Source organism: Ambystoma mexicanum, chromosome 3q (genome assembly GCF_040938575.1).
Source record: "Ambystoma mexicanum isolate Mex_15411 chromosome 3q, UKY_AmexF1_1, whole genome shotgun sequence".
In the NCBI taxonomy this organism is placed as follows: Eukaryota; Metazoa; Chordata; class Amphibia; order Caudata; family Ambystomatidae; genus Ambystoma; species Ambystoma mexicanum.
The window spans coordinates 594,287,016-594,299,936 of record NC_090926.1 but is presented as its reverse complement, the minus strand read 5'-3'; the positions used below and the strand labels follow the sequence as shown (position 1 = coordinate 594,299,936).

Sequence of the window (12,921 nt, the reverse complement as noted above, 5' to 3'; positions counted from 1 at the left end):
ATGCATGCCATAATATGCAATGTAATGATTTGGCTGTAAAGTATACACTTACAGCAATGAATACAGCACTACTTTCAATTGCAAGATTGTACGAAACTCCAAATCAGAAAGTAACGTATCAAACAGATTTAATTATGCACATAATGGAAGGAAATACTCCACTGACTGACCAACATATAAACTCTATACCAGTGACTGTGCCTCGCGATCCGTATGTTGTAAGAGGATTCAATTTAACACTACAGCTAAGTCAATGCCTAGTCTGGGATACTGAATGGAAACCCTTATTGATATATCTTTATGTCCAGTTCATGCGTTCTGGATGACTACCCCTATATAACACCCCTCTCTTGGAATCCTCCTGACCCCACTGAGCCAAGAAGTAGTTCTGTTTTGCAAGTTTAAAAGGTTTATTTGATAATTTAAACTATATATATATATATATATATAGTTTAAATTATCACTTTATAATAAATTAATAATTGGATATCACACTTAATCTGATATGATAAAGATTAACAACGGAGAATCTGGCGCTAGCACACTTGTGAATAGGAACAGAAGAATAAGGTGGTAGAGAATGCTTTATATAAGTTCAGATGGATGTAATGTTGAATGAAATTGCAATACAGAAAATACTCAATATGATTTCAACAAAACAATGTAATCACTTTCTCTGGCAATCCCCTCCCCCTTTATGCAATGCAAGGAAATGGAAGGAAAGCACACAGTTCTCAGATATGCAATCAACTGTAATTCAGTTCACCCCAGCAAGCTTAGACTACAGAAGTTGGAAACACAGGCCCAAAATGCTTTTATATGTGCTGGCAATGAAGTGAAAAATATGCTAAAATGCTTTTAATTCCCTCTAGAGGTTCAGGGTGAGTGGTGTCAAGTTAATATTAGTCCAGGCTCACTCTAGCAATGATACAGGGAATGATTGGCATGTTGCAAACGAATTTTTTTTAGCAAGGACAGCAAAGAATCTGCTGTTTTCACACGTGGATAAATTTGCAAATCGCGGCAAATTCGCGATTGCGTTTTTCGCGATTACAGAGGAACTACAAGGACTAGCACTATCGTTTTGGGGTCATAGGACAGCCTAGGATTTCAGCTTCAGTTACTGCAAGTCTCTAGGACAAAAGGACAAACGGTCACGGAGATATGAGCGATTAAATAAAGGTCGTTTTTCAGATTTGAAATTTTAAAGTTCAAAAAGACAAGTGACAGCTAGCAACTAGAAAAGGACAAGTGACAGTTAGGAGGCAGTTCTACTTAGATTAAAATAGATTGAATTATATCATTTTAACTAAGAGATTGGTTCTGCACAGTCTTGCTAGGTACTCACACTATATTCTTGAATTAGATGGGCCTCGCCACGAATCTGGTCAGGTTTTAGACTGGACTCTGGTCTGGTCTCTGCACTTCACAGTGATCTGGGTCAGCTCTCTCTGGTTCTGCTAACAGCGGTCTGGTCTGGGTCTGCTCTCTCTCTGGATTCTGGAGATTGATGGATTTAAAGTCTGGATCTTTCTGCACAGCTTTCTCTCGAGATTGATGGAGGTAAAGTATGGATTTTCCGGCAGAGCGTCCCGCAGCAGATGGAAATGAATGTCCCTATCTGTCCTGACTGTCTGCTTTTATGTGTTTTGAAAATGGGTGTGTGTGCAGCATCACTAGACCCTACCCCTCTACACTTGCCATTGGCCCAATTCTCCCCTCTCCCATGATTGGGGAAGGAACTGTGAGTCAGAGTGATGCTGTAGGTTTTATGGGTCAGAGGATCCTCCCCTGTCAAATTGCATACAATCTATGTTTGATTAAAAAAAAACATATTTGCACAGGTACACATTCGTTTAAAATTACACGCACCCATCACATATCACAGGAGGTATACCCTGTCCACATCTGCTCTTCGTGGGGGCTTGCATTCAGAAATGGCAACATTTGTACTTTTTAACTGATTTTGCAATTTCGGACATTAACCCAAATTTACACACTTGTGCGCAAAGAGTATGGACATTAGTTGATGAAGTGTCAGATTTTTCACATGCACACATTTTGAGTAATATCCTCTTTTCCGCTAAAACCCCCCTGAACATACCACCGGGTCCTAACATGTCTTAAAATGTGGGCAGAAAAATCACAAGAATTATGGTATCATTTAAATAATTTTCACAAGTCCGTACTATGAGTTATTCATCTTTTTCTAAAACCATATTCTGGCTGGCAGGGATGGGTCTTCTCAGGTCACATGGTAAAGAAACCAGTCTTTCCAGTTTCTGCCAAGCTCAGAGACCCTGCCTCTCCCAGCTTCTGCCAAGAGGAAGCTGTTTTACGACATCTGCAATAAATCATCTGCCTGGGTGAAGGGGGTTGCATTGTTCAGAGCTCCTGTATTCTGTGGGGGCTCCCCTTAATTCAATTATCAGAGAGATGGCATATCCTTAGTGTGGCCAGCAGGAAACAGCCAGGCTTGGGAAGTTACTTGTGAATCAAGTTTCACACCTGATGGGGGTAGTTGCCAGGCAAAATTGGAATCTCTTTAAGCCAGTTTTTAGCCACATGTCATTTCTGTTCCCCAGTTTTCTGCATTCAAATAACTAACAATTTTTTACATATGCAGCTAGAATGCTGATTCTAAGTTTAAAACTATGACATTTAAACAATTGCAGCCTATGTGACACTCAAAAGTAGGTCACTCATTTCTTTTAAACATTTAGATTTTTAGTGTCTTTCAGTCCAAATTTACTTAAACTGCTGAAATCCACAGCTCAGCCAGTCTTGTGATGAACATTGTTTTAGGCTCATTCTCTTTCCAGATTTTGTATGCCCACAAGACTTTATTCTGCCAGATGTCCGCTGGTGTTCAGTGAGATTTTTGGATGTGTTGCAAATAGGCATTTTGAGCTGGCATTCAGAGAAACAAAAGGTGATTTTAAAGTGCGGTTTTTCCTTTGGCATACATTTCACTCATGGCACCCCGGCCCATCCTGCTCGCACTGGTGGGTGGCAAGTTAGGCAACCATTTTAGTGTGCACAACTGCGCGGTTTTCATAGATTCTGGCGCACATGTGGGCTTTTTCGGCCATCTTGGATTTCCTAAGCCCACAGCACCAAATGTTGTAGCCTAATAGTCCAAACGTGGGTCAGAACACCCAACAATGTCCAATGCGTTAAAACAGCATATACGCGAATGGATAATATATATGTGCAACAAGGTCGTAAGTTACAACTACATGCTAATAAAGATGTTAACCAAATGGATTTACATCAAGTTACAGAACTTCCAACTGATGACCAAATTGCAACGCATTTATCCTCGGTGAACAATATAAACTCGTATAAACAGAAAGATCGCAAAAATGTACCTGGGGCACCTTGCTTGGTCAAACAATCGAAATCTGCTTCCTCCTATACAATCTTTTCAGGTGTCCCAAAAAAAATCATTTTTACAAAACTTAAAGACAAAAAAGCAAACAGCGAGTCATCTCCAGATACGTTCTAAGCGCTTCATTAACAATTTAACCACCCCAACACGTCAAGTGGTTAAATCTAAATTGGCTGCAGAAAAACATTCCTTGTTAATTACTAAAAAGAAGGCTAATCAAACAATGACGAATAAGGACAAACTAAAATATCAACCTTTAGATGATCTAGTTGCTATATCTATGGCCAGCAGAAAGCGGGGCGGAAGTTTGCCTGTAACGAGTCAACTAGGAATTCAACACCCAGCCACTGCCAATTTGATACCAACAGCTGCGGAGGCAATGCCTTTTATATCAACATCTGAAGTGGTCGGTAGGAAATCAGAAGTGCGAAATCTACAAGAAAACCATTTGTTAATTCAATCGACTCATATAGAGCCAACGCTGATAGTTCAGACTCTGCCAACTTTCTCCACATGGATCAGATGAGACAAGAAATACAGAAATCTTTGGAGGCTTAAGTGGCCCTTAATAAAGGTTGTATTCCTGACGAGAATCCATTGACGATCCCGTCGTATCAACCAGAATTGCGTGGTCTTCGGGCTCCAACCACAATGCCTAAGTTTGAAATGAATAAATTGCTACATAATGGGGAACAGGCAACACAAACAAATCTACCCTACAACAATAAAGTGCCTTCACAGAGTGTTAATTTTCGGCAATATAGAAAACATCATCATTTGTTAATTCGCTGCAGAGAGCTGCCATTTACTCAGTATGCGCTAAACAGGTTGAGCATACTTTTCTTGGAGGTACCTAGTCTTGAGGATATTACTTCGGTAGATATCGAAGCAGTGGAGTTTATTCATGAATATGACCTAACCGTTGCTCGCCTGTCCTTTTAGATCTGGAGTTGTGCTGAATACCTTGTGGGAAGCCAGAGCGGCCTTCTATGAATAAGGTTTTCTACTAATATAAGATCTAGTAGGTGATGATTATCAGACCAAAACCATTGATGATCAACTTAAATGCTATGGTCATGAGTCACAAAGAGTCGACTGCAATTTCAGAGAAACTAGAAAAGAATCTGACCAAATCACCAACAATTATCATCCCCTGGCATAACAATCCCGAGAATGAGACAATTTGTCTACTATCGTGGAATTCTAGAGGGTCTTGTCATTTATTAAACTCTTAACAAAAATGGTCTGCATGAATTTGATATAGTGGCTATTCAGGAAACTTGGCTGACGACTGTCCCAATGTGGGATGGCTTTGATATCATTACAGTACCTGCAAACATTCCTCTCATAGGTTGTCCAATGGCTGGCCTCCTGATTTATCTACGAGTGGCAAAGAAATTAAAGCTATTGCTATTGCTTAGTCCTTATATGCATTTGGCAAGAATTAAGAGCACTTATACAATTACTCTTTTAATCATCTATTGGGGACGTGCACATTTGCTAGAAGATGACTTTTTTTGTCAGATAAACTGCTTTGGACATGACAACAATGGAGCAAATATAACTCCTACAATAATTGCAGGTGATTTGAATATTCACTGTTTTACAGAAACCACTGGGCAAGAACAAATTATCAGACAAAGGTGGATCGCCCTTATGGTCGAGAGACATCTGGTAATGCTCAATGGTACACTGCTGGGCGATACTCTGTCCCATCACACATGCACTAGGGGGCTGCTAAAGCGACTATAGATTACACTTACTGTGATTCCACTCTGATGCTTATAGCAGATTCTCTGATAATACAAGATAATCAGTATAGTGACCATGAACAATTATGTCTCGCATGGAGTTGCTCGATCACTGAATTGGACAAGCATGTCGACAAATATCAAGGTCATCTCCTAGCAAATAATGGAAGTCCATGATAAAATGGACTCCGCAATCTCTAAATGCATTACAGACTAAGTTAAGATGTGATGAGAATAATTTTAGTCAGAATAACACCTATGTGACAGCCCTACAATCCTTCATGCAAGGCACTACAGTAGGCAAACAAACGGTGCATAAGCACTTGAATGCCTTTGATCACGAAATAAAATCGAGGAAATCGCATTTAAGACGAAACAGAGCCCCGATACATCTTCCGCAGGAGACATGAGAAACCCATAAACAAGACATCTTAAATCTGTCCATAAGTATTGGCTAACAGCCAGAAAACACCTTCAATTGCAAAAAGATGGGGAGAAAATGCTTGAACAGATAACAGCCAAATCCTCTGCAGGAATTTGGTTACTTTAAAATCGGGCAACAAATCAAACACAGCTCCCAGTCTAAATCAGTGCCATTACAGAGCAACAATGGAAGCTTTACTATGCAAAATTATACCAAACACCGTTTCCTGATTGTAGGGAACTGATCTCTGATCAGCAAGTAACTTTTGATAGGGAAGATATACTGCATCGAATAAATAAATTAAGCTCATCTAGAGCTCCGCGACCTGGCGGTATAAGCAATGCTACACTTGGGAAAGCATTTTATATCTGATCTTCAGGCGCGTTATAAGCTCAGGCACTATTCCACCAGCTTGGAGAAAGTCAGTCATAATCCCGATTTTTCAAAAAGGGAGATGGGACCGGACTGACCCGGCATCATATAAGCCAATTGATTTACTTGACTCTCCTGAAAAGATAATTGCAGGCCCATTACTGAGGGATATCAACTTGTGGCTCTCTGAGAGGAACCTTCGAGATCCTTTCCAAACAGGCTTCATTCCAGGGCTGGGGACGGGCATTAATCTTTTTACAATCAATGCGATTAAGGCTCATGAACAACGGAATAAGCAACCGTTGTTCATGGCTTTCGTAGATTTCTATACAGCCTTTGATTCGGCACCTGAGAGAACTGCTCTTTAAAAAATTGCTTGACCTTCAGTGCCCCCCTATATGTAATAAAATGTCTGCATCAATTTAATTCTAATACTACGCTACAGATTCGCCTAACTACAGCAGGGATACTTTCTACCCTTTATAGGTACGTTTAGAGGGCTGAAGCAAGGATGTATCTTTGCTTCGGCCCTCTTTAACTTTTTTATCGCTGATATGGGAAGTTACTTCATGGGTCTGATTTCTTATTCTCCCAAATTAGATGGTTTGACAGTCAGATGGCTTCTCTATGCGGACGATTTAGTCCTGATGTCCCAAACCCCACGAGGTCTTCAAACTTTACTAAGTGCATTGGACAAGTTCGTACAAGCCAATTATTTAACAGTTAATGCCATCAAAACACAAATAATACAATTCGGTCCTGCCCAAAGAAGAAAAATACATAGGTGGCAGCTGCAAGATCAAAGACTGCCGGTAGTTTCAGAATATATATATCTTGGATTGAATATAAATTATCAGCCTTTGGACCTCCCATATCATGAGTCTTAGAAGAAAACTGGCTACCTTGACCTGTCAAGCGAGAGGAATAAATGGTAAATATGGCAAGTTTCCGATCATGCCCCAGCTAATTTATTACAAACAAAAAATAACCAGGATTCTATTATATGATGCGGAGTCCAAACCGTATACATCCACTACTTACTGGCAGCAGTTAGAAGGTACATTTTGGAAGTCTGTTTTAATCATGCCATCATCACAGCCTACGCCTATCCTCCGTTATGAGTTGGGCTTGTTACCCTTGTACTGATGTACACTTGGAAGTTGTGTTTATTTTATCATAAGTGTGCACAAAAGAGACAATGTTGATCTCCTCTCTGATATCTATCTATGCTAACTCATCTTCTCATCATTTTGTTGTTCAATGGACAACTAAAGCCCAGATATGGCGGAAAAAGAAAATAGGGGAAATGGATTGGATGAAAACAAGGGAACAAGATATGTCATATAAGAACTTCCAACAGAATCCATTTCTTCTGAAAAAGTGTGGGCTCTTGCCCTCATATTTGACTAAATCGCTGGATCTGGCACATAGATCTGCATTTATACGGTCCAGACTTAATTTATGGCAGACCAAAGAAATTATGTATAGGTGGAAAACCTATTCTCTAATTGATAACAAATGTTACTTCTTTCAGTTACACCGTGAGACAATTGAGAATCTCATGATGGAATGCTCTGAGCTAGCTGCTCTGCGGACAAGGTATTTTAAAAAATATTTTACATATTGTCATATTATGACCTCTGTGTTTATGGACAAACCTGTATCATATGGAATCACAATCAGTTAGATTGTAAATTGTGAATTTCTTACACTTCCTAAAGCTAGGTGCATAGTTCTCTGATTAGAGGATCATTGTTATGACTATTTGTTTGGGCTATCCTATATGGAGCTGATATGGATATCACTCATTTGTTATTTTCAACAGTGTATTTATTTGATTATGTTGTACTGTTTTTAATTTAATTAGTTCACCTTATGCTAAAATGAATAATGTATATGTATTTTATGTGAAAAGAAAAGCAACAATTGTAATTTTTTTTTATGCTTTATTTTGAAAGGTTGATTGAAATATATCAGCCATATCAAATAAAAAAAGACTTTGGAATCCGAGGTGCTTGTTTCATGCTCTGGATATTTGTATTTGGAGGCCCAGACTTAAGGTGTTGACCTGCGGAGGTGGCTCAGGGGTTTGAGGCATACGGGCACACCTAGTACCAATGCTCATGTGGCTCAACACCTGGGCCAGCCTTTTGAATTGGTTTACTCGTGTGAGAAATGTTAATTACTCTATCAGTGGCAGCCCGCTCTCACTTTGCAAAATATTGCAAGCTTCTCCCTCTTGGCTTGGGTACGTACGTTCCTGCTAAGCAGCGCAGTGGTTTGAGCTCTTGTTGCATCTTGCACCTCCGCCTTTCATCTTTGAAGTGTCAAGTATGTTTACCTTTTAAGTTTGGTAACAATGATAGTCCTTGATCGGGAAACCATTTGGTTGTTGTTAATTGTTAGTAATACTAATAAAGTGTGCTCCTTTCACTTGCTGGAAATTCTTGGTTATTAGACCTCCTTTCATTAGTAACCAAACAGTTAAGAGACCACATTTATTTTGGTCTTTTCAAGAGAGACTAGATGTAATTGTGTAGTTTTTCATTAGATCTATTTAGCTTTAGAAATGGTGCACTCCATTAAATTTGGGGAAGCTTATTACTAAACCAGGGCTTTAAGTGGGCCAGGAACTATCGGGAACAGAGCAGAAACCCTATAAAAGCACTTAAGAGCGATTGCACACTGGGCCTGGATAATTTATTTACAGAATGGATGTGATTTATTTGTTGATTGAATTGCTTATATCCAGATCAGAAAGATTTATTGCGCCCTAGGTTTCGCGCCATGAAACACTTGTGAATGGGCGCAATATTAATAAACTATCATATCATTGACAGACCGCAGATGATTTGCAAACTGAATCAGAGGGACTTTTATTTACCGTCCTCATCTAATAGCTTTTATTCAACAGTATAGTCATCCGCCAAAAACATTTGATTACAACAATAGGAAATTCCTAAGAATTTTACTACGGTTTTCACTTAGCTATAAATACATAAAATCAAGGAAAGGTCTAGCGTGAATTCTATGAACATAATCTCAGCAGTTAGCCACAGCGCTGCCAATTGATCCATATTAAAACTTGTTGTGATGCTTGAACTAGATTACAAGGCAATATTACATCATATGCCCTTCCTTTATACATTTCGCACTTATGCACCATGCTAGGGTCAGGTAACTTGCCACACAATAAACAACCTTCATATCGTTGCTTTTTTTTCTTTTCTTAAATTGCAGTGCCACTGATATGCACAGTGTTATTTACAGTATACAGACTGGATCCAAACAAGACCACCTGAGCCCCTGCTGGGTGGCCCAAAGTATTTGTTTGCAGGACCTTAAAACTAATTTCTCGTTGGCAGCAGCTGGCCCATGCCTAGTCACTGTTGGGGAGATGTATAGTTTTTATGCTTCATCCCCTTTCTTAGTGAGACCGCCCAGCACCTTTTGCTGTGACTTCTGGACCCTTTTCTTTCTATCCTGAATGAGTGGAGCCTTTTTGTCACTCACTCATTCTTATGTACTCTGTCTTTTGGAACTCTGTGGAGTCCATCTTCCTCCATATCTCTTTAAGGCACCTGTGTTTTACTTTTTCAGCCCACAGCTCATTATGGGCAGTGTTACTGGGAACCCTTTGTGTTCTCCTTTGAGATTCTTTCTTTATCCTTACTACATTTCTTAAGGATAGATGTATCCCTCCTAAAACTTTATGTGCAGTGCCAAGGAGATACTTAGTGTCCCCCCTGCTCCTGTGACTTCTTAGTCACATAGACAACGCTCTAGTTATGGCTGGTGGCAGTAAACGTGTTCTACCAACTATTGTGCTATTTTATTAACCGCAGACTGTATTCAGTCTTGGTTGTGCACAATAGGGTCCCCTATGTTCTAACATGGTGGCTCCTTTCTTTCTTCGCCATTTCTAGCGTGGTTGTTCTTTGTTAGCCCTTCTACCATTCTGGGAGGGGGAGGTCTTTGTGTGTTTTTTGCCTTGGGGCGGAAATCCTTGGGTGCCCCGCCTAGGCTCCAGTGTGCCTGTGCAGACAGGAAGTGGGGGAGGAGGTTTTCTCTCCCTCTGCCCTTTGTCTACCCGAGTGCCTGAATGGAACCAGTGCCCATTGGGGGTCTGGCTGTCCTGATTGGACAGCCACCTGCCCCTTTCTCTAAACTGCTAAGATAGATTGCAGAGGAGTGTGTGCTGAAACTGAATAAAAGGTGAGGTTCCTGAGGTGAAAGGCAAGTCAACCACTGGAACTTGAAGTATCGAAGAAGACGACCAGAAACGCCTGCAGACCCTTCACAACACCGAGAAGCGGCCACTGCTGTCCTGACCCGTCTTCTGTGTGACAGAGGAACTCCGAAGAGGACGACCTCTTCCCTTTTGGCTGGTGAGTCCAACCAGCCCTGAGACGAACTACAATCTGAACCATCTCACGAGGTGTTGTGCCTTTCCAGAGCTGCAAACCGCGAATACCAGGAGCCCTGTGGCCCATTTGTCTTGCGGAGGCTGAATCTGTCCAGTCTTTTTTGAGCTCCAGGTGAAACTCCAGAGACACAATCCTACTCATCCAAGTCCCCTCAACAGAGTGCAGGACGCCAGGAATCGGAGAAGATTGTCCGTGCAAATCGTGTCCTGTATTGGTGCTGCAGAAAAGGTGCCAAAACCGCAGACTGACCAAAGAAGCTGAAGAAATCCGTGCCAGAGCTCCTCTGTCGAGACTACTCCTGAGACATCCCACTAAGTGTCCTGCCTTTCGTCACCAGACCACGGAATCTGGAGAATAGGTCCGTTGTTGCTGCACATAGGAGAATCTAGCCTCACACCTTTCTTCTATCCTAAGGTACTGTGGGATGGAAAGGTATTGCTTACCTTTAACCAAGAAGTCACTCCAGAGTGCATGAAGAGGTGTCCAGGGTGCCCACTCTTACCTCTGACCCAAGCTGCCGACTTGTGTCCCTTTTGCAAGTCCATAACAGGGTTTCTGATGTTGTGTTAATTCTTCTAGCATCCTTATCTAGAGATTGAAAATATCCACAGGAACGTTTGCTGTTCTGCTGCTTCGTAAGACTTTGAGCTCTCTCCAAACTGACTTTTACATAGAGTCGGGGAACCATATCTCCCCACTCGTCTGTATTTTTTAGGTGTCACTCACCTTGGACTCGCAACCCAGTACCTGTCCATGGACTTCAATGACCGCTACCCTCACAAAAACATCTGCTTTCCCCCTCCCAAGAGACTCCATGTTGAGAATTATGGGAAGGGAGTGGGCATAGTTCCTAGCCTACAAATCAAGTTCAACCCCCTAGCATGCCCTACACCATCCCAGCATACTGGAACCCTCCTCAAAGAAAATTGTCTTGCCTTTTTGGAAATTACACAGCTCCAGATTTGACCTTATATTGGAGAGACAATGCTCCAGATGTGGACTCAAAACTGGATACAATACAACTGTTATTTGACCTGTACAGTGGTAAATTAAGACAAATTGATTGTTGCATTTTCACCTTTTATTTTTTTTAATGGTGCATCCCCAGGACTGCGGCGATCCATTTATCAAAACCAAACGTGCCACTTTTAAATAGATGAAACCACTGCAGACCATAAAATGAGTCTGTATTGTAAGGGTACGGAAGTAAGGCTCGGACACAAGCATCACAGTTTTGGTTATAAACCTTTATTAACCAGTAAAAGGGCTGAAAAAATGACCTCTCTGTCCCTAAAGCTAAGGGGTTTCCCTGCCTCAAATAAATCTATGGAAAACGTCAGGGTGTCAAATAAATAGTGTTGTGACCAACAACCCTAAGACTGTTAACTAAACCTAACTGTGCGAGGGTGCAATTTTCTGAAAGAGCTGACAAGTTTGCCAACGAAAAGTTCCTAATGTTCCAGGTTGTCAGTAAACATAACAAATGTTCCTTTTTCACAGTACGATATTCCAATGACCAGGGGTAGCTCCTTTCCCGTGGATTCCTTCCTACTTCACAAGTTAGGAACTCGTCTCCACCTTAGGTAGTTTTCTTGAATTTGAAACAGAAAAACATCTTTAGGCCAGTGGAAGTATTTTTCAGACTCTGGCTTCTTCTAAGCCTTCATAGGTTATACCACAGTGTTCACTCAGCCAGGGGACTTGTCTTCACCTTCCTGTACTTTCCAAACTCTTCCAATAATATACAATAAAAGTTGCCAGTTTTCCTGTGAACACCTTTCCTTTGTGCAATGAGGGTTTATGTCTGGTTCACTCTCTTGCCAACATCCCAGGGAATTCTTTACAAAATAAACGGTTTAGGGTCAGTTCTTTATCCAGCCCTATTTCTGATGCATTTACCCATCGGAACCCTCCCCATAAGCTACCAATGAGACAGGAACCAGGCCGGTATACAGGAAATATATGTGTATTTATTTGGATGCTAGGTAATAGGAAATCACACTGAAATGTCACACACCACTTTATCCGTGGCACAACAAAGTTCACTTCTCTCTACATAAATAACTTTCAAAATAAATGATTATCAACACTGGCCCCCATATAAAATCACTTTACATTTACAATGCTGTACAATTTCGTTTTTCCTGCATGCTTAAAAAGCTAGTACTAACTAAACACAGGGTGATTTAGCAGTGGGTGTTTTAGACCCCCCCTTCCCTACTTTGGTATGTGTTGTGTAAGTCAGACAGAAAATGTGGGTTTGCGAATTTGGGATGTCAGACCCCCCTACATGTAAAGACCTGTTTTGGGGATGCTGGATGGTAAAAATTGGGATGACTTGAGAATTTTGTATTTCAGACCCAACCCCTCCACTTAAAGGCCTGTGTTGGGGAAGCTGGCAGTTCAGGGATTTTTTTAGTTTAGGGACAAAGGCACCCAACTTTCTAAAAGAGGTCAGGGTTAACAGGCAAAATAGGATTACCCAATTACATTAAAGTCTATAGTTTTCAGCGCACACTGGAAATTAGCTTTGTTAATTTTGAATTTTAACAAAAA

General features: G+C 40.9%; 1 protein-coding gene across 1 annotated transcript in view; it reads left to right on the top strand.

Moving 5' to 3' along the window:
* The first annotated feature begins 7,476 nt into the window (after positions 1-7,476).
* Positions 7,477-12,921, top strand: part of CHADL (chondroadherin like) — a 372,075-nt gene continuing 366,630 nt past the window's right edge. The window contains exon 1 of the mRNA XM_069654439.1: positions 7,477-7,537. Within this exon, the coding sequence (XP_069510540.1) occupies positions 7,500-7,537 (38 nt within the window). The 5' untranslated portion in view covers positions 7,477-7,499. The remainder of the gene's footprint in view (positions 7,538-12,921) is intronic.